Source organism: Drosophila virilis, chromosome 4 (assembly GCF_030788295.1).
Source record: "Drosophila virilis strain 15010-1051.87 chromosome 4, Dvir_AGI_RSII-ME, whole genome shotgun sequence".
In the NCBI taxonomy this organism is placed as follows: Eukaryota; Metazoa; Arthropoda; class Insecta; order Diptera; family Drosophilidae; genus Drosophila; species Drosophila virilis.
This window is the reverse complement of record NC_091546.1, coordinates 3,865,191-3,886,831: the sequence shown is the minus strand read 5'-3', so window position 1 is coordinate 3,886,831 and position 21,641 is coordinate 3,865,191. Positions and strand designations below refer to the sequence as shown.

The window sequence follows — 21,641 nt, the reverse complement described above, 5'->3', positions numbered from 1 at the left end:
TTGCACTGACTGTTGTACAACAAGATCAATATGTGTGTTGAGTATAGCCCAATTTTCCAAGCTCAGAATGCTAGTGTAAAGCCTTAAAAGCGCCCGAGCAGGGGCATCAGTGTTGGCAATCGCTGACGAAAAAAAAACGAATGAAAAAAGTGGGGCATTATCCGCCGGAGCTGGCAAATATATGCGACAAAAATATGCAAAAAATATGCGCAGAAAAAATTGGCCCAAAATATCAGGCGGAGTCCATTAAAAGGGAATAAGTGCGTGCAAATCCTGGCCGCAGGATATTTTTCTCATATTATCAGCGCATATTACTTCATCGAAAATGAAAAAGCTCGCCCCACACCGCCCACAAGCTGCCAAAGTAAACATGTGTGGAGTGCCAAGGCTCTGAGTAGCTCGTGTGAGTAGTTGAGGAGGATTGAGGATTGCTTTTTATGGCCGCGTCCACGCGCCTTGCCACACACAAACACACACACACCCACACCCTCAAACTCACAGAAATATAGAGCAGAAGGCAGGCAGCAAGAGGGAGAGAGAGAGAGGGAAAGAGAATCTCTATGCTGGACCATATCTAAGTTGATCCCTTGTAAATCTCTAAATTGTTTTATGAGCATATTGGAAAAGTAGGTGTAAACCTAATTTTCCTTTATAGCATGTTGCCGTGCGGTCGACCTGCGCCCGGCGAGGCAAAGCTCATCCAGAACGACGGTCGCATGAGCAAAAAAAAGGACATTTGTTGTTCCGGCCGGCCGAGTGCACACAGCAGGATGCACTCAATCGGCCGCTTCCGCCTTTTGTTTGAACGCTTGTGCTGAGCCTCATTTAAATCATACCGCTGGCCAATTTGCATTCGCACCACAAGCAAATTGATCCGCCCTAATCCCAGGCCAAAACTACGAACGCAGTCGCAACTCCTTCGAGCCCAGCGCAGGCCAGTCACAGAACACGGCCGAGGGCTGAGGATTTGAATTTAAAAGAACAACACAACAATCTTTGCCTTTCAGCGCGGGCCTTCGGCTTCCAAATTGAAGTCAGTCGGCCGAGCAAGCTGCTCAGCTGGCAAAGGGGTTCGTCAAAATGGTCAACCTGCCGATATAACCTGTAGAATAGTGTTGAAAAAGGTTCGAAAGGGGCTCCACTCGTTGATTTCGATTGCTGATAACATTTGTGTGTATTATGTGCATAGATTTGATTAGGGGGCTATAAATTAGAGTTGCAAAACGTTCGAAAGGGGCTCCACTCGTTAATTTCGATTGTTCATGGTTAATAACATTTGAAAAGTAGTGCTGTAAAACTTTTTTTAGCGCCTCCGCTCCTTGATTTCGATTGTTAATAGTTGAAAACACTTATACCATCGACAGGATTTTATTAAAATTCCCATAACGGGACATATAATTGATGAGGTGATCCCAGGTTTCAGATGAATTTCCTGATCATCCTATTTTTCCGAAAATTCTATTCTCTTATTTTTTTAAAACATTTAAAAAATATAGAAACTTCGGAGGGTATAATCCCAACAGGCAGTGTAAAAGTTATTGTTATTGTTCGCGAGGGAACACTGTATAGAGAGAAAAAATTCAACGGCCGTTTAATGTAAAAAGGGCATCGCTGACGCCATCTGTGTGTCATTTTGCGTTAGTTTTAACTTGCGCCGCCGAGACGGCAACGCTGTCACGCACAGCTGTTGTCTGTCAAACATCTGGCAACATGGCGACGATAAACATTAAATTTCGATAGACAACAAATGCATCGCAAAACGACAAAATAATAAACAAAATAATGCGTAGCACATAATAAATAACATATCAAAGTAAAAGGAAGAGGAAAAGCTATGGAAATGGGCAGGCAGAGGAAGCGACGCAAGCAGCGCAAACGCAAACATCAGCGACACAAACAAAAGGCGGCTGCAGCAGCCGCAGCTGCTGTGGGCGCGCCTAGGCTGCCCGCCGAGATCTGGAGGAGCACGTACAAGACACTGCTGCAGTGGCATCAGGCGCAGGTGCACAGCGTCTGTCGTGGACGAATGGAGCCAGCGGCAGACGAGAGCTTCAGCGAGGGAGAGGAGGAGGAGGACGAGGCATACGAAGAGCAAGAGTTGCAGCGGGAGGAGCACTTGGAATGGAATGCGTTCAATGACGAAGTGGATCAAGTGGATGTTGAGTACTTGAAATTTCTAGAGGTAACGCTGCAGCATCAGCAGGAGCTGAAACGTCTTCGCGCCGCAGCTGCAGCCGCACAGCAGAGTGGCGCGGAGGCGTGACTACAGGAAACCCGCCGTAAAACTTGGCTTAAGTCTAGGTTTAAGATTCTACATATACACACAGTGAAAGATCACCAGGTCGGACAACCAATCAGAATGACGTTACAGTAAAACCTCTTAACAATTAATTTACACGTGAAGTCAAAATTTAATGTTTGTAATCATAATTTGACATATTTTTTGTTTTATTTTTTTTTATGTCATCTCAAAATGTATTTCTGAAATTTTTTATATTTCAGTTACAAATTTTGCAAATTGTCGACTGTTTCTAACAACAGCTGCCATTCAAATTCCAAGTACAATTTTTGAGGAAAGTTTTCCACATTTTTGTGTGCGTTCTAGGATAAGCTAAATAATAAATTATATAAATTAATTATAAATTAAATATTTTGCACACTTTCTGGCGCAAGCATATGTTCCAAATTTCAAGTCACAAAGACAAAATGCTCTTTGGGATTTATTTAGCTTGCAAAGCGGTTCGTTTATGAACGCTGTTCGTTAATAGAGACATCACTGTATACAGTAGTCCAAAAACTAGCTGAAAATGTTGTACTTTGTAGCACAATTGAACCACAGAAGGCGCCTTTTGCAGTCGGGGCGTGGGCGTTGCGTGTCCAACTGTAAATCTGGCCAGAGGAGCTGCTTTGCCGCATTCCCAGAACTTTTTTTGGCCAGGCTAATGAAGTTGGGAAGACGCACATTAAACTGACCAAGACAAATGGTGGGCAATTTGTAAACAACACAAAGAAAGCCTCTAATTAAGGCTACAAAGCCAGAGAAAGAGATCGCGAGAGTGAGACGCAGAGAGTTGAAGTTGAGCTGGGATTTCATCAGGGCAACCCAAAAAATATATATAACAGTGTAAATTTATGCGGGACGCCCATTAATATAGAAGCTGATCCCTCACTCTCTCTCGCCGTCTTCCTCTCTCTCGCCCTCTCCCTTTCTCTGACCTCCTCTCTTTCTCTCGCTGACTGGGTCATCAGGAGAGGGGCGTGGCAACGCATTAGCCGCCTTTCGCGCCGCTTTTCGACTGAAAAACCTAATTAAGTTATCCGTGAGGTGTCTGGTAACAAGAGCTCCAAGAGCGACCTGTTTGTGAAGCCTGGCCTGGCCTGGCCTGGGCCGCAGGTGTCGCAAACTAGAAACAAGAAGCGACCTTTCTATAACTGCCCGCTGCATAAATCATGCAGTGGGAGCAGCTAACAGTGGCCAACAGCTGAAAAAGCTGCTGTTAATGCTTTGGAAGCTCAGGGTAGAGGCAGAGTTAGATAGAAACTTAGACGAGAAACCGAAAAAGAAAAAGCGATACTGTATTCGCATTTGCCACTCCAATTTTTCTCTATACTATAAAATAAAACTTAAGCCGCAAACTTTTCTATAAAAACTCAAATCTGAACGTGAACCAAACCAACTTTTGAGAAAACAATACAATTGGTTCTTTTGAATCATTTTGCAAAACGAACTTGAATCAAACTTAATCCAAAGAGCAGGCATTGGCTCGAACCAGGGCTGCAAATGACCAAAAAAATTGGTTAGTTGTTCGGTTCAAAAGAACTTCATGCCTTAAATTTCGTTTCGTGAGTCGAGCTTTTCACATCTGTGAATCTAAGTTTTGGCTTAAACATGGGTTAACGCTTGGCAATTTATTCGCTTTTAAAAGCTTTTATTTGAAACAATTTTTTTTGTGTTTTTTTTTTTGGTTTACTTGCTCCGATCACAAATCGGTTCGGTTTTTTGCTCGAACCATTAACCAGAAGTTAGTTTTAGATTTTTGTTTTTGGCTCTGATGGCCATCGTAGACTTTGCTTAAGCCCAAGGTAAACTGCGGCCCAAAGGGGAAGCTTGCAGACACTCGTTTGTGCCAGGATGATGCAAACATTATTGAAAATGGCCGCCGGTTCCGGCTGCTAAGTGACGCAGCAGTTGCCAACGTTGTTGTTGTTGCTGTTGTTGCTGGGCGACAGCTGTGTGAAGCAGCAGCAGCAGCAGAGGCCTCTAATTAAATGGGTGTAGCTGCTGAATGCTGCTAATAACCAACAGGGCAACAGCAGCAACAACAGCAACAACAGCAGCAGCAACAACAACGAGCAGCCAACGATGTGGAAAACAAACAAGCCAAACCCAAAGGGCTGCTCTTGTTCTTGCCACCTGTTGCCATCTCTTTCTGCATGCGACTCTTCTTTTCTTGTTATGCCTTAACATTGGGGTATTTCGATTTTGTCTCTTAAAGTGCGACACAAACTTGTCAGCATATAGTCATATTCATAATATATATTTTTATATATTTAATATCTTTTGATTAGGCTAACTAAATATATATATGCATATATATATATATTTAAATAATTAAATTTGTGATAGACTGCGTGTCTATAGATAAAAATATATCCCTCTCCCTCTCGGTCTCTTTCTCACCCTCTCTCTCTCTCTTTCTGTCCCTCTTTCTCTCTTTCTTTCGCTCTCTATCTCACACATGTCTTTCTGTCAGGGTAATTGATATTCGGCACTCGTTTAGCTTCTTTCTTCATTTTGCTCTTCTCTTGTTTTTGTGTGCTGTGCTACGTGTTGTGCCGCCATGTTGCCAAGTTTGTGTCGCAAGTCTTTTGATTTAGCATGCGATATGAAGTCGGGGGTGTTTCTCAGATCTGGGCGATCTTGATGTGTTCTATGTTATGCATTTATAAATTTTATGACACACAAACTGAAAACCTGCTGCCAGGCGAATGGAGGCCAACGAGCCAGATTGCTGGCTGCTGAGATACGAAGACTTGTGGTGCCAGACAAATTGTTGCCTACAAATCAATTAAATTGCTAATGCAGCGCGACAACAAACAAAACGGCAGCAGTAGCAGCAAGAGCAGTAGCTACAACAACAACAACAACTACAACAGCAACAATAACAAATGCAGCCAGCAAATCGTGTATTAGGCTCACAATTTAATGGACCCACATTCCAGTGGCCGGGCAAAAGCGCCATTGTCGTAGCCAAAGTCAGCCAATGCCGCCAAAGCGACCGCAAGAAATGCATAAACATATTGCAGATTGTTTTTTGGCCACAGCTAGCAGCAGCAGCAGCAACTGCGGCAGCAACAGCAGCAACAACAATAATAATAAGCGGCTCCCCTCCCACTCAAGTGCAACATGTTGCATGCACCTTGAAATGGACACTGCGCTGGGAATACGAGGCAAAACAGAAATCAAAACACAAACTGAAAACAGAAGCAACATCGGATGAATAGGAAAAGAGAAAAAAACAAAATAAGGAGAGAGAGAGAGAGAGAGAGAGAGAGAGGGATTAACCAAGAGCGAGACTTATAATTTTCGCTCTCCCCCTCGATTTGTTTATCGTCTTGAGAAACATAAAGTGAATTTCTATTACCTAAATTTAATTTCACCGTTTATGATATCATTATTTCAATATTACCTGTATTAGGGCTTCTAATTCTTTGTTATATCTCTTTAACTCTCTTTCCCCCTTAATCTTCTTTTATTTCTCGAGAGAAGTTAAACAACGTTTTCTATTCTATTTATGAAAAACAACATATTTTAGTAGCTTTTCTTTCATATAATTCGACTACGAGCTTCAAGACAAGTAGGCGTGCGTTTAAACTATTTGAGAATTATAATTATACTACGATATCTGTTAAAATGAGGTTGCCTACAAAAAGGAGACCTAGCGAATTTTTTAACTTTGGTTCTTAAACTATGGTAGAATAGAATTGTCAAGTCTGCCTCTACAAAATTTGGTAGCGTTAGGCAGATAAGTTCTCTTATTTTCCTGCACAACGAGCAACAGGATTCGTAATGTCCGACTCATTTACGGATGAAGTATTATATTAATAGCCAACGCTATTTAAATATTATGAAAACAATATAATATTAGAGACAATTTCAGTCTAACCATTTACATTAATAATGGGGAGTACAGTACAACAAAACAGCAGGACAAAAATCTATATGTATAAAGTTATTGTTATATGATAATAGATTATATCATACGATATCTTATTATGATGATTGTCGATAGCTGTTGCCCATTTAGTTCTTTGGCTCGAACGCTCTAATTCACACATAGCCTCCCACTGTTTGGGCTGTTGTCGTTGTCACCAGCAGCAGCAACAGCAACAACAGCAACAACATCAATTGTAAACTGGTTGTTGGTCAGGTTGTGTTGCTGGCAATTCTGGAGTTGGCCGCTGAGTCGCTGTCGAAATTCATTGAATTCAAAACCAATTTCAAGTCCAGTTTCAAGTCGCATTTGTTTTTTCTATGTGTCTTTTTCCCATTTGTCGGGGCGGGGGAAGCGTGAGACAGACACACACAGAGAGTGAAGGAGAGGGAGAGAGAGAAATCTCAGGTACAAACTGCGGCAGTGCACGCGTTCAATTAGCTGCAAATTGCAAATCGTGCGGCGCATGCGCAACGTCCGCTGTCCAGTGGCAACAACATGTAGCTTTTGCTGCTGCTGCCGTTGCCAGCAACAGTTGCTAATGTGTTGTCAACAGAACTCGCGTTGACAGCAGCATCGAAAATATTTCATTTCAAATTTGCGCTGCGTGTGAGAAAATGTGCGAGAGAGAGAGAGAGCACAACTTGTGGCAAGAGTGAGCAACAGTTGTTGCTGTTGCAGTTGCAGTTGCAACAGTTGCTGCTGTTGCTGTTGCTGTTGAAGTTGTTTTTAATTGTGCGCGCTGAGTTATGTTATAGACCCAGAGCTCACATCCTGTGTGCTTGGTCTCAAATGTCGCTTTGTTGTCTGTCGCTCATTCTAAGCGCAAGCGCTGCTCGTAACTCAGCAGCAACATTTGCATCTGCATCAGCAACAGACAGCAGCAAAAGCAACGAATCGCATTCCTTTTGCAGTTCAGTTTCAGCGCGCATTCGCCTGGCAATTTTTGTCATTTGAGTGAATGATAACTGACAGTTAAACAGGCGCCCCGCCAGCCCGGCAGCAACTGTTGCTGCTGCTGCTGTGGCCCTGGCTTGTCGTTTGCTGTCGCTGCCGCATCCTGAGGGCATTTTTTTTGTCGTTGCTCTCGTTGCTCCGGCCAAAGGTAAATGTCAATAAATATTGGCAATGCTGCCTGCAGATGCTGTCATTGTCATGGTTGCTGCTGCTGTTTCTGCTGCTGTTCGGCTTGTTATCCAATCCGCGCTCAGGCATAAATTCTATCAACCAAGCAAATGGAAATATTAAGTAAATTTAGATGTTGCACTAAGCCAGGGGAGTGGCAAGGCGGCCGTTGCTGTTGCTGTTGCTTTTGTTTACGCGCTCAAAGCGACCGCCGCCAATATTGTTGGCTCTAGCAGCAGCAGGCTCTGGTTCAGGCTCAGGTTCAGACTCAGGTTCGAGCTGCAATGCGAAACCAACCGCAGTGTAACATACATCATTTTCACACCGAAACGCAATTGATGATGAGACCACGACGACGACGACGCTGAAAGGAAACCTGTGGCAAACCTCAAGGCGAGAATTATGAGCGACAACAACAGCAGCAACATCAGCAGCAGCAGCAGCAGCAACAACACCGGCGCAGCAAATGACTTTGAACTGAGAATTTGCAGCTAATAATTTACACAAAAGCGTTTTTAATCATCCTGTGCCGTGGAAGCCTACACGAACAGCCAATAAATTGCCAGCGTGGCAGCAACAGCAACAACAACAGCAGCAACAACAGCAACAGCAGCAACAGCTAAGAAATATTTACAACAAAGCAATCAATCAGCGCATTGCTCAATACGCGCCCATAGTCAATGATACCGCTGCGTTTTGTACCACTGTGCCGGGGCCTCCTGCCACTGCCTCTGGCCGAGGCATTGTGTCAGTCAAGAGAGAGACAGAGAGACACTCGGACAGACACTGGGAGCAGTGGGAATGCCATTGGCAATGGCAATAGCATTGCCGATGGCCACCAGATCATTGATAATGATCTCGAGCCGCAACTAGAGTGCAAGCTGCAAGCTGCTAGCTCCTCCTCCTCCCCCGCCATGCCTCCAAATGGTGAAGAGCGCCAAAGAGACCAAAATCACAAAAGTATGCGTAATGGCCCCAGGGAGCTGCAAGGCCTGCGGTTGTTCGCCTTTTGTCTAGATTCTCGCCAGCGATGAGAAAACGCGTCATAAATGCGTAAAGTTGACGACAGCAGCAGCAAAAGCAGCAAAAGCAGCAGCAGCAACTGATGGACAAGCTGAGTGCGCATGTGTGGGTTGGGGTGGGGCACGGGGTCTTGCAGGGGGTCTGGGTAGTGTGCTTGTCTCGGCAGTCTTCATCATATTTAATGGTTGTGTGATAATATGCCACGTTGCTGCTGCTGGTGCTCTGACTGTTGCTGTTTGTACGCCAGCAACACATGCCCATAAACAGTCTGTTGCAGTTGCAGTTGCACAAAATGCAACGCAAAACTCAATTAAAGAACGCATTGCAGTCACATTGCAGCCATGATACTTTTAGCTACACGCGGCAGCAACAGTGCTCATCATCATGTTGCTGCCGCTGCTGTTGCGTTGCTGCTGCTGATGATGATAAACAACTGACATTTTGAAGTGCCAGTTCGACAGCGTTGTTGCTGCTGCTTCTGCTGCTGCGGCTGTTGCTCATAAATATGGCAATTGCTGAGTCGTCCTCATCATCATCATCTTCAGCTGCAGCTCCATCGTTGTGGTCATCTACAACTTGGTTATTAGTCGCCCGGAATGTTGGCGATGCGCGTTAATTAACTCATCAATTTTTTTCTCTCTCGTTTTTTTTTACTTCGGCTGCCAGCAACATTCACGTATTGCTGCTGCTGCTGTTGCCCAAAAGGATTTTGGGGCCTTAGCTAACAAATCAACAACAGCCGGACAGGCTTTGCCCACCCTTCATGTCACACCAGCAATTGTTGCTGTTGCTGTTGTTCTGCGTGTGGTGTGGCATTCCTCTTGCACCCTCTTGGTTCCTGCTGTTGTCGTTTTTTTTTCTTTCTTCTGCTTGTAGCGAAATTAAGTACCTACTAGAATGTAGTTGAAAATGTCTTTAATAATGACAGCAACTATGTGTGGAACTTGAAAAGCGCGTAAGCATCATCAGCTTCAGAACACGTTCATGTGTCGTCGCTCATGTCCATGACTGTGCCCCGCCACGCCCCCAACAGCCCGAGCCGTTGCCCCAACACGCGGCTTGTCCTTTAGCTGGCTGCGTGCTAGTTGCTGCTGTTGCTGTTGCTGTTGTTGTTGCTGCTGCTGTTGCTGTCTGTGCGCAATAATCTGGAACGTCATTTTTATTGCTGCCACTCGCTGGGGCATTCCTCGTGGCTCGATTCGTGTGTCCATTCCTTGATGCCATTCACATTCGTGTGCGCACAGCTCACTGGGCCACAGTTCAGAGCCACTGACTCAGCCCAGCTCCAGGTTCTGGCTGCCTCTCAGCCTGCTCGTTGTCATCTTAAGCAATCATCTCATAATCGGCAGTGGCAGCGACTCAGACTCAGGCTCAGACTGAGCCTCTTGCATTTAAGCGGCGTCTTCGCTGTCAGCAAATCCCAAACAGCAACCCGCGGCAGCCAAATCGGTGCAACAGCAACAGCAGCAGCATCATTGGCGGTGGCAACAACAGTCGCTGACACATCGTCAAGGCGCTGATATAAATCTACGCATCGGCTCCGGATCTGGAGCGCATTTTGATTGATTGCTCTGCGCGGCCTGAACGCAACAGCAGCAACAACAGCAGCAATAGCAGCAGCAGCGGTGGCGGTGGCGACTTGTTGCCGCTTTTGGTGTTAATAATAATTATTTGAAGCGAATTGCCAGAAAAGACAAAGAGAAATAGAGAGGGCGAGGAAGACGCACAGGCATAATAGAAATATACATATAACTGATAGATATAATACCCAAAGAAACAGATCGACTATGGATCAAGAATATAGAAAGAGAGGGAGAGAGGATAAGGTGTGAAGGGAGATAGGGAAAAAGAAAGAACACGGCAGAGAGGTAGAAAGAAGAGTGAGAGGGAGAAACAAAGGGATTCAGAGAATGAAAGAAAGTGAGAGGGATATAGAGACAGACTGAGAGCGACAGAAAGATAGAGAATGGGATGCAAAGAGAGAGAGAGAGATAGAGAGAGAGAGAGAGAGTGAGATAGAGAAAGAAATTAAGACAGAAACAGAAAAAAATAGAGAGATAGAGTGAGATAGAGAAAGAGCGTGAGAGAGAAACAGAAGAAGAGAAAGATAGAGAGAGAGCTACAAGTAGAAAGAGGGAATGAGAAGGATGTGCAAGAGAAACAGAGACAACTGAATCATAGAGAGATGCAAAAAATGACAGAGAGGAATAGGAAATGAGAGAGACGACATGATCAAAGTCGCATAGAGAAAAACATCGAAGTTAGACAGGAGAATGAAAGGAATATAGAAAGAGGCAATGAGTGAGACAATAGGAGACAGATGAGAACAGGAGGAGAGTGAGACAGTTTGAGAGATATTTAGACAACAGATAGAGGGAAAAATACAGAAATACCCATATGAATCGAGGGAAGACATAAATATAAGGAGTCCGATTAAAAAAGGAGAGATGAAAATGTTTCTACATAAATGTAGAAGGAAATATCGAAGTACAGATACAATGTTAGTCTAACTAGCCAATGAGTAAGCCTTTATATAATTTGAAGAGCTCTTTTAGTTAGTTCCAATATAAAATGCTGGACATGTTGCTGATGAGCTGCGGCGACAACAATAGCAACATAGCATTGGGCATTGGCCGCGACGCTGACGTGTGTGGCATGCAACCAAAATTTGTTGGCTGATGCTGTTGCTGTTGTCATTGCTGGGGGAACAGCAGCAGGAACGGCAGCAACAATGTTACATTGCTGCAATTTAAATAAGTGCCCAGCAGCAACAGCGCCAACAACAACAACAGCAGCAACAACAACAGCAGTAGCACCAGGCAGAGATAATTGTCCCTCGTTTTGTTTGTTTCGTTTCTAGCGCTCGTCTTTAATTTTATTTATTTTTTTTTTTTTGTTGCTTTCCTTTTGGCGACGCCGGCAACACGAAGGTCAGCGGCAGCAGCAATTGTTGCCGCTGTGGCCGCTGTTGCCCGAAGCCTTTGGCCAGCCGCTTACAAGCGTTGCAAATTCCGCGCGTCTGTCGCCATAATTGTTGCATTGCCCCACTGTCCCTCAACACTTTGAGAGATCAGCAATTGCTGCGGCTGTTTAATGAGTGCAACAGCAACAACAGCAGCAACAGCAACAGGCTCTGGCATGCGAGGTGTCTAAATTAGCTGGGAACGCGTTTTTCGGGTGGAGAGCGCGGCCATCAAAAGCGGCATATCATCGCCGTTGCCGTCGCCGTCGCTTGTAATTAGGAACAGAGCAGAATGCCAAAAAAGTAGCAGCAGCAACTGTAACAGCAGCAGCAGCAGAAACAGCAACAACAGTTGGTGGGGTGTAGGGCGGAAGCTGCGCACAAGATTTGTCAGTCACAGCAGCAAATAATAAAAATCGGTAGCAATTGCAATTGTTGTCGAATGTTCTGTTCTGCTGCCGCAACTGTTGCTGTTGCTGATGCAGCTGCACAAAGGGTTGCGGCTGTACTGTGGTCTTCCAGTGCTCCTGGTGGTGGCCATGGCAACATGTTGATCACTGATATCGTCTGCACGATTTGCTAAGGCACAGGCACAACAGGTAGACCGCAGCGCCAGGAGAAGCTGCTGCCTGTTGCCAGTTGCTGCTGTAGCTGCTGCTGCCTGCTGTTTTGTGTGGACAGCTTTTTGTGCTGCTGCTGCTGCTGCGGCTGCTGCCCGTTGTTGTAGGTTTTTGTTGATCTGGCAACTTCATTACTTGACAGCGCACGACTTTGATATAGAAGCCCCAGTTCAACTGCAAAAATGCATTTCAAATGACCAACAGCAACATATATTTATATATATATATGAATTTTTTGTGCATATGGCTGTAATCAATATTACAAGTTTTTATTGATGGCAACATTGTCGCCACATGTGGCTAGCTGCGTTTGGGCCTGCTGCACGCTGGTGTCCTTGAGCCACAGGCTAACAAACAAACGACGACCCACTAAGACAGGCGGGCGAGGCGAGGCGAGGTGAGCTACACACTCTTGTGTGGCATTGTGGCAAACGCGGCTGCAACGTGCCTCAACTGACACCTAGACACATTTTTGCTGTGGCACAAATCAAAAGGCAAACATTTTCACTTTCAATTACAGCAATTAAAGCGAGCAATGATAATAACTTATTTAAGACGCGCTCGGCCACAGGCCAAAACTGGACGCAACGAGGATGTTGCTGCTGCTGCTGCTGTTGTTGTTGTTGTTGTTGTTGCTGCTGTTGCCATTGTTGCTGTTGTTGCTGGCATTCGCAAAACTAGTTCAGCTGGCTTGCTCGCAAATTGAATTTTCGAAAACTATGCAACACTCATACGCCCCGTGGGTCCTTGAACCCCGTCGTGTCCTGCTGCCTGCCGCCGCATCTCAGCAATTGCAGCATAAACGCTTTTTAATTGAATACGAATTCTGTTACGGGTCGCCACAGCCACAGCCAGGCACTCTGATAAATGGAGGGGGGGCAGAAGGTCTGTCCTCGATATGCGATTCGCGATCAATGTTGCTGCTGTTGCTGTCGTTGTCGTCGTCGTCGTCGTTGTTGTTGTTGCTGTTGTCGTCGCTCGTTTTTGAAGTCATCGCCCAGTGGCTCACTTACAACTGGCCGCCAGGCATCCTTTTTGGTTAGCTGCTTGTTGATTTTTTGTGTCTATAAAGTTATATATATATAAATATATATATATGTGTGTGCGATTTATATATATATATAATTAAGTTTTACACGTTAGGTTACTATAAAAAAATATATTTCAATTTATTATTTTCACTTAACGGCTACTTTTGTTGAGTACATTCAGATTTGCTTCCCGAATATGAACTGATTTATCTAACTGTTGCGGTCGCTTAGCAAACTTCGCTTTGAGAGAGTTTGAGTCAAAATTGAGTGAAGTTTGAGCTGCGTCAGCAATTATGCGTGGGATAGTACTCTGATGGGAACATTGACAGTGGCGTGATATTTAGGGTGAATTGTTTATGTCTACCAAAGGGGGACAGTTTGATCTTGACCAATGTCGATGTTATCACCAGGCTCTTTGTTTACAATATTAGAAATGTTTATAATTGTGCTTATGCTTATGTGCTAAGTTATGTTAAAGGGTGGGTGCGACTATGGATATGTCACTCCCCCAACCATTAGAAAAGTGCCTGTCCTCAGGTGTTTAAGTTTGGATATAGTGTAACATTTTCTTCTTTTAGAATTGGTATATCTCCTATTATTGTAGGTGTTTCTTCTACTTTGGGTTTTTTATATTTTATAATTAATTTCTTAGGTATGCTTTTGAACTTATATGTCAAATACAGTGTTAAACTTATTAATATGATTACAAATATGGTTATTGTAATTATCTGGAATACATTGTTAAATTTTGTATGTGCATTTATAATTTGTTTCGTTTGTACAAACGAAAGTGGTTCTAATTTTATAACATCATTGCTTACGTAAATGCTTTGAGTATAATCTAACATATTGTTTGAAATTGAAATTTCATTAATTTGCAATGAACAATTAAAGATTTTTATTATATTGTTTCCTTCTATTGTTATTTCGTTATTTATACAATTATGGTTTAATATAGTTTTTGGTAAATTCCAAGTTAAAATTATATTTGGTTCTATGTAGTTGATTTGAAAATTTTGCAAAATTTTAGTATAACTACATTCTGATGTTATTTGGTTTAAAATTCCTGTTAAACATTCATTATTAATTAATTTTTTTGTTTCTCTGCTATAAACTTTTTTATCTTGGGTAAAATATTTTTCATGAGCTATTTCTGTCAAAATATTATTATTTTCATCCGGGTATGGAATTATTTCGAATACCGGGCTTTTTATTATTTCTCGAGGAATATGGGATATTATCAGTATTTCGTTTGTATCTGATTTAAACCAAGTGGAAGTTTTTGTATTCAACAATTTCTCAGAATTAACATGCAACAAATAGTCATGTTTTAGTAATTTTGGGTTAAAAATTCCTAATCTTGTGAGCTGCATTCCCATCTCAATGTCTTCTATATATTCTGTAAAGTGTTGTAAGTTAAATATAAGGATATCTAATTTCTTTCCTTTTTGTTTCTCTTGATCTAGTTCGTTCATGATTTCTATTCCTTTGTTTATAGCTTCTATTATGTAATTTAATTCGTTAACCTGAACGCTGTTTTCTGCTAAGTTGCTTATTTTTTGTTCAATTTCTGCTTTGTCTTCTTGATTTAATGTTCCAAATAAGTATTTATATGCTGTTCCTACTATGTTAACTAAACCTCTTTTGCTACGTTTGGCTATTTTTAAGCCGTTTATTTCTCTGTTTAATTTCTCTACTAGGTATTCGGTTTGTATAAGGTTATTGAATTCTTTACTTTGTTCAATTAAATTGTTAAAAGTTTCTTCGGTTTTTGTTATATTAACCGTTAAACAGTGGAATTCGTAATCTGTCGGAATGTCTATGGTTCCTGTTTTAAATATGAGATATCCGTTATGGGCTTTGATAGGATTAATTTCAATACTCTGTGCATTTATATGGTTTACAGTTATTGATAGTAATATTATAATAATTAATTTAAGCTGGTGCTTGTATGTTTTGATCGCTGTCTGTTGTTGACCAAAGAGATAGGACCTAAAGTATTTAGTGGCCCAAACGATTGCTAATAATTCTTTTTCAATCGTTGAATAATTTAACTCATGCTCGTTGAGAGTTCTACTTGCATAGCATATAGGCTTATGCTCTTGCGAAAGGACGGCCCCTATTGCCATATTACTCGCGTCTGTAGTTAATGAAAATGGTTTTTCGAAGTTAGGGTATATTAAAATTGGGTCGGATGTTATGAGTACTTTTAGCTTTTCAAACGCTAGCTCGTAGTCTCTGTCTTTTATATTGATTTTTGCTCCCTTTTTTAATTTAAGTGTTAATGGTTTTACTATATTAGCGAAATTTGGTATAAATTTCCTATAGAAACCACATAATCCTAGAAATGATTTAATTTCTTTTGGGGTTTTTGGAATTGGGAATTTGACAATTGCTTGTATCTTGTTGGGATTTGGTTTTATACCCTCAGTTGTGATGATGTGACCGAGAAATTCAGTTTCTTTTCTCATAAACTCGCATTTATCCAACTGTAGTTTTAAGTTAGCTTCTCTAAGCTTCTTAAATACCTTTTGTAGCGACAAAATGTGTTCCTCCAATGAAGTGGAAAAAATAATAATGTCGTCTAAGTAGACCAGACAATCTTTAAAAATTAAATCTTCTAAGAGATTGTTCATACAACGTTGGAACGTTGCAGGTGCATTCTTAAGACCAAATGGCATGCGAGTGTACTCGTAATGGCCATGTTTAGTCGAAAATGCGGTCTTGGGTATTGAACCAGGATCCATTTGGATTTGGTGGAAGCCTTTGGCTAGATCAATGGTTGTGAAATATTGACATTTTCCAAGTTTGTCTAATATTTCATCCATGATCGGGATAGGGTATTTATCATTAATAGTTAGTTCATTGAGATTGCGGTAATCTATGACTAACCGGAATTTTTGCTTTCCAGATGCATCGTTTTTCTTTGGAACGATTATTACTGGTGAGCAGTAAGGGGATTTGGATTTACGTATGATATTTTGTTTTATCATATCGCTTATTTGTTTATTTACTTCCTCATCGTATATTTGAGGATATTTGTATGGACGCTTGTAAATTGGGTCCTCATGTTTCGTTAGAATTTTGTGTTTAATTGTACTAGTGAAAGTCAAATTGTCACCTTCATGGTACTGGATATCACGAAATTCATGTAAAACTTTTTTTATTTTTTCTTTTTCTTCTGAGTTTAGGTGCTCTAGCCTAAACTCATTGTTTTCTATTAATTCATTATTAATAGCGAAGTTAAATGGTCTGTCCTCTGTTGAGGGTGGATCAAGGCACTCTTGTGCGGTCATGTCCTCTTCGACCTCTTCGTCATTATATCTAAAACAAAAGTTAAATTCTCCTAAGGTTACGGATCCTTGTGCATAGTCTATTTTTGCTTGACATGCCTCAAGGTATTCTCTCCCAATCAGAACATCATAATGCTCTGAGAAGTCGTGAATATAGAATTTTTGTTTGCTCGGACAAATTTTGCTTGCTCCTAATCGTATACTTTGTTTTAATTCAATAACACCATTTATGGTGTGAACCTTTAATGTTTCGTTGTAAACTGGAAAATTTAAGCGGTTTGTTTTCATTAGATTTATGGTTGAACCTGTGTCGATGACACATTTTAGAACTTCGTCATTCATAATCAATTTTATGAATGGATTTCTTCTGTTTGTTCCGAGGCTTGCTGATGAAAATTTTCGGATGTATCCATTTTCATCTGCCCACTGTTACTATCTCTTTGACGTTTAGTCGGAGGGTTTGGTGCATTCAAGCGTGAATGGGACTGATTTTGGTAGTTTAAGGGATTTTGGTATCTACCTTGACTTAATTTCTGTTGGAACTCGTGGTGAGCTTTCTGATTGTCTTCGGACTTATTATGCTGTTTATTTTGTGCGTGATAACTCTGATTCGTGTTGGAATAGCCACTTGAAATGGTGGTTGGGTTAGCATTTTGCTGATAATTTCCCATGTTCCTACGATTGTTATTTGGATTTCCCTGAACATTATTATTTTTAGGTTTTTCAGTAACGCTATTTTCATATAATCCCTCTCTTTGAGCTACTTGCTTTAGTTTTTGTGTCGACGTAATGTCGTGTCTGGCTAACATCATGAAAAGCCTATCTGGTAATTTTTTTGTAATAACATCTTTGATTGTGTTATTCATAGCATTTGTATAAAGGGTTGTATTGCTAGGTATATTTTCTAGTGCTAACTTATTTAAAATAACAAAAGATTTATTCTCGAGCTCCTCGATGAACTTACGGACGTTTCCTTGGTAATTCGTGTTGTATAAGCGTCGAAGGAGTTCTTCAAATGGTGTCTGCACTTTGTATTCTTCAATCAATGCGTTTCTCAGCTCCTGCCAAGTGTTGGCTGCTGTCCTTTGTGATATTCTCTGAGCATCTCCTGTGACTTGCAATTCGATGGCTCCGTATAAGATGCTATGTTGTCTAACATCTCGGGTTGGATACAGGTGTAGGATGTAATCTATCCTTTTAATGAAGGCGTTTAGTTGATCCGTTGATCCGTCAAAGCTTGGCACCTGTCTAAGTTGTGAAAGGGCCTGGTTGAGGTGTTGTTCTGATAATTCCATTGTCATCTTGGTGTAATACACTTTTTTTTGAATAGTTTTGAGTTTGTAGGTTTGAACTTTATTGTTCTTTGATTTTGCACTTTTATTTTAAGTTAAAGTTTGTGATGGATTATTGTGTAAATGTTTTTTTTTTTTTTGTGTGTGTGTCTTAAAAAGACTCAGTAATAACGTATTGCAGGGATCAAACGATATGCAAAGCCAGTCGTTATTAACTGTAGTAGCTTTATTGCCCAAAGGGTCAATATTATTAAGCTACTAATGACCCGAAGGTTCTTGTGCGGATACGTATTCGAGAAAATTTTTATTACACTCCGACAACACTTTCGGTCGCGATTGTGCGTTAGATCTGGGAATTAATTATCCTTTAGCGATCTTTAATTTTTCCCGACGTATCCTACCGGCTGCGCCAATTAAGTTTTACACGTTAGGTTACTATAAAAAAATATATTTCAATTTATTATTTTCACTTAACGGCTACTTTTGTTGAGTACATTCAGATTTGCTTCCCGAATATGAACTGATTTATCTAACTGTTGCGGTCGCTTAGCAAACTTCGCTTTGAGAGAGTTTGAGTCAAAATTGAGTGAAGTTTGAGCTGCGTCAGCAATTATGCGTGGGATAGTACTCTGATGGGAACATTGACAGTGGCGTGATATTTAGGGTGAATTGTTTATGTCTACCAAAGGGGGACAGTTTGATCTTGACCAATGTCGATGTTATCACCAGGCTCTTTGTTTACAATATTAGAAATGTTTATAATTGTGCTTATGCTTATGTGCTAAGTTATGTTAAAGGGTGGGTGCGACTATGGATATGTCACTATATATATATATATATTGTTAATTTATAGAAGTTTTTTGTGGCTGTTGAAGCTGCTGCTGCTGCTGCTGCCGCCGTTGAAATGCCTTGGTCGTTGTCATTAAAACGCGCGATGGGACATCGATTTGTTGTTGCTTTTGTTGTTGTTGTTGTTGTTGCTTCTGCTCTTTTTGTTCTTGTTGTGCCTTTTGTTGTTGTTGTTGTGGCTGCTGTTGCAGTTTCTCGTTCTGTGTGCTGCGTTTTCTCTTTGCTGCTTGTTGATTTTTGTCGTTTGCCTTTTAAATGAAAATAACGATAAATCAAAGGTCGCTGTCCACATTGTACCCAAAAATTGCATTGCATTTTGAGTGTTTCATTTGGCTACACTATGCTACAGAAATGCAGTCCCTATTTGTGTTAACTTACCAAATTATCAATCTTTTTCAAATTCAATATGTTTACACAATCAAAAATAACATTTCTTAAGGAACATATATAAAAAATCAAAAAGTCAAGGGAAATTTTATAAACTTCTCATTTATTTCTACAAAACTGTTTTGAATGCAATTTAACGTTGAAACATGTTTAAGGTTTATTGCTTAATATAAATATTCATTGTGCGGCAAATGGGGGGAAAACTAGGCCTGGGCAAAGCTCTATAGTACAGCTCTATTTTATATGTGTATAAGAAAGAGTATGAAATATAAAAAGAATAATATAATATATACATGAAAATATTATCCCTTTGGGAATAACAAAATAATGCTGTGCTTGCTTTTTTTTTTTAAATGAGTTTTGGCTGGCCTCAAATGGGCTGCTGTCCAGCCAACAGGTGACCAGGTGGACTACCTATTAGAAACATACACACATGCACAGTCACCCACAGCAGCGATGCTTGCTGCAGCCGCCACTCTCTAAGTTTCTGCTGCTGCTGCTGATGAGGCATGATGATTAGCTGAATCCAAACTGAATCTGCGATGAAGCACGAGCCGCATGCAGCACAGCTTAGCTGATCCTCCAGCCTACCTGCTGCATATATATGCCTGTCTGTTGCTTTCCAATTGCAACTCGAGCGAAAGTGCAGCCCAGTCACCTGTGCCGGAGCCGGAGACGGCGCTGGAGTCTGAGCCTGAGCCTTGGTATTCGCGTATCGTTTGGTTATGCGGCGAGTAGGTGGCCCACTGTAACGGTGCCCGATCCTGAGAACCTGGCACAGAGGTTAAGGCAATTGTCGGCGGCCAGACCAGAGCACAGCGATAGCCCCCACCGGCTGCTAGTTGGTGTGCTTCAGACTTCAGACTTTAGACTGTGGATGCCTTTGCGGAGGCCTAATTAATTACCACGCCGGTGGCTTTCTCTAATGGCTGTTACGTCTGGCAATTGTGCGCCCGCCTATGCCTGCCTCAGCTCTTAATGTAGATATTCCGTTTGCCATTAACCAAAAGAGCTGCGAGTGATGAGCGACTGACGACGTCATAAGGCCAATGTATGGCTCGGCCCCCTCGGTGGGGAGGGTGGTTGCCGTTGTCGAAGCTTGATCTGCCTGATGCTTGATGCCTGAGCCTTACTCTGACTGCTGCACTTAATCTCTGAGACTGGGAGACAACAACAACAATCGAGATTATATCTCATCAAAGAAGCACGTTTTTGAAATTACCGTACTAAGTGGGCGTCTAACTGTGCCAGTGTGTGTGTGTGTGTGTGCGTGTGTGTGTGTGTGTGCGTTTGCTGTCCGCTCTATCTAACCAACACAACCCCCCGTGTACTCCTTTTCGACTCATTCAACGAGCTCTGCAAATTTTCTTCAAATTTTCCACGCTTGCTTTATGCAATTTGTCTACTTTGGCGAATTCTGCGCCTACACTAAGCTACCCAACATTTCTACACAGTTTACTTAACAACACTGAAAAATGTTGTTAACGTCGCGAACACGCCCCTTTAGCGCAGTGTTATAAAAGTCACAAAACTCATTTCTTCTTGAACTCGCATAGATCGAAGTTCTGTTAAAGATCTGAACGTGTGTTCAGTTTGATTTAATGACTTGTAGCACAGTGTACTACCGAATAGTTGTAATATACCTAGATAAGCCGCAACTGCAGCTCCATTGCCGAAATCAAAGTCAAATACAAACAGGAATATCTTCAAGTCTGGCGTCGTACTTAGAATACCCTGGCAGAGATATAAATAATATCTAAAATGTAAATGTAAATTATAAAGCAAGTTTATTTCCACTAAATTCTAGATAAGTAGGCTTCAGCGAGGTTTAAATTTTGAATTAGACAAGCTAGTGTTCAGGGTTTGTTAGCTTTGGTTAGTTTAGATTAAGTTAGATTAGGTTCGGCTCGACTAGAAAAAGACATTTGGTTGTAAGTTTGGGTTCGATCAGCTAAGAGCTTTGGGTAAGGTTAGATTAGGTCAGTTATATTTAATTGACGGAGTACTCTAGTTTTTCCTGTAGATTGTTATTACCTATTAGCTGCAATTCATAGACTAACTCTGAAGGTAGTTACCGTAGGGGCTTTGTGATATTGTGATAAGATATTAATCAGATTTCGCTTTGGCGGCGTCTTTCACTTGCATCAGTTAAATTACCCTATGTCTTACAAGTCCAGGGTATACAAATGTTTTATTAAAAATATTTTAATGCCATTTAGGATTAAACATGAGGCAAGTGTATTAACCTCTGGCGCTGGGGTAGGGGGGGGGACCACACCGAAACAGCTGCCCTCGAAACCGCTTGACTACCGGCGGGGTCAAATGTGGCTACCAATGGCCATTGGCCATTGACTTGGAGCTGGAGTTGTAGCTGGAGCTGCTGTTGCTGCTGCAGCGGCGGCGTTTCGCATTTCGCGCGTTGCGTTGCGTTGTTGTCGTCTTCTTCTTGTGCTGCTGCTTGGGGTCAGGTTCAATTTGGTGCGTGGAGAGACGTGCAGAGAAATGGAGGCGGTGCTTGTTGCTGCAACTTGCAACCGGCAACTGGCAACCGGCAACTGGCAACGGGCAAGTGTTGCATGTTATGTTTGGCAGCCCACTGACCAACAGCGCGTTGCAGCTGCAGTTGCGCCCCACAGTGCATGGACAATTTCTGGCTAATTTCCCAATGCTGCGCCCCCTTGAACAACCTCTTCACTGCCCCCTACTCTTGCTCAGTTCTAATAATGCAAATCTCTAGCAGTGCATCTGCAAATGGGAAATGCGCCTGCTGCTTCATGCAGAGCGACAGATAGAGCGAAAGAGACAATCAGAGAGAAAAAAGAGCGAGAGAGAGAGGGCATGCTT

The 21,641-nt window shown here is 41.9% G+C and overlaps 1 protein-coding gene and 1 long non-coding RNA gene across 2 annotated transcripts in view; both read left to right on the top strand.

The window, feature by feature from the left end:
- LOC138911222 (uncharacterized) overlaps window positions 1-21,641 on the top strand; it is a 188,744-nt gene that overhangs the window by 17,964 nt on the left and 149,139 nt on the right. The window lies entirely within an intron of this gene.
- On the top strand, window positions 1,706-2,648 carry LOC6628306 (uncharacterized). Its single transcript, XM_002052824.4, has one exon. The coding sequence runs from the start codon at window positions 1,835-1,837 to the stop codon at window positions 2,261-2,263; it is 429 nt and encodes a 142-aa protein (XP_002052860.2). The 5' UTR covers window positions 1,706-1,834; the 3' UTR covers window positions 2,264-2,648.

Bases quoted from the DNA above. Each gene is read 5' to 3' on its own strand.
- LOC6628306 (XM_002052824.4), top strand. From the start codon at position 1,835: ATGGAAATGGGCAGGCAGAGGAAGCGACGCAAGCAGCGCAAACGCAAA.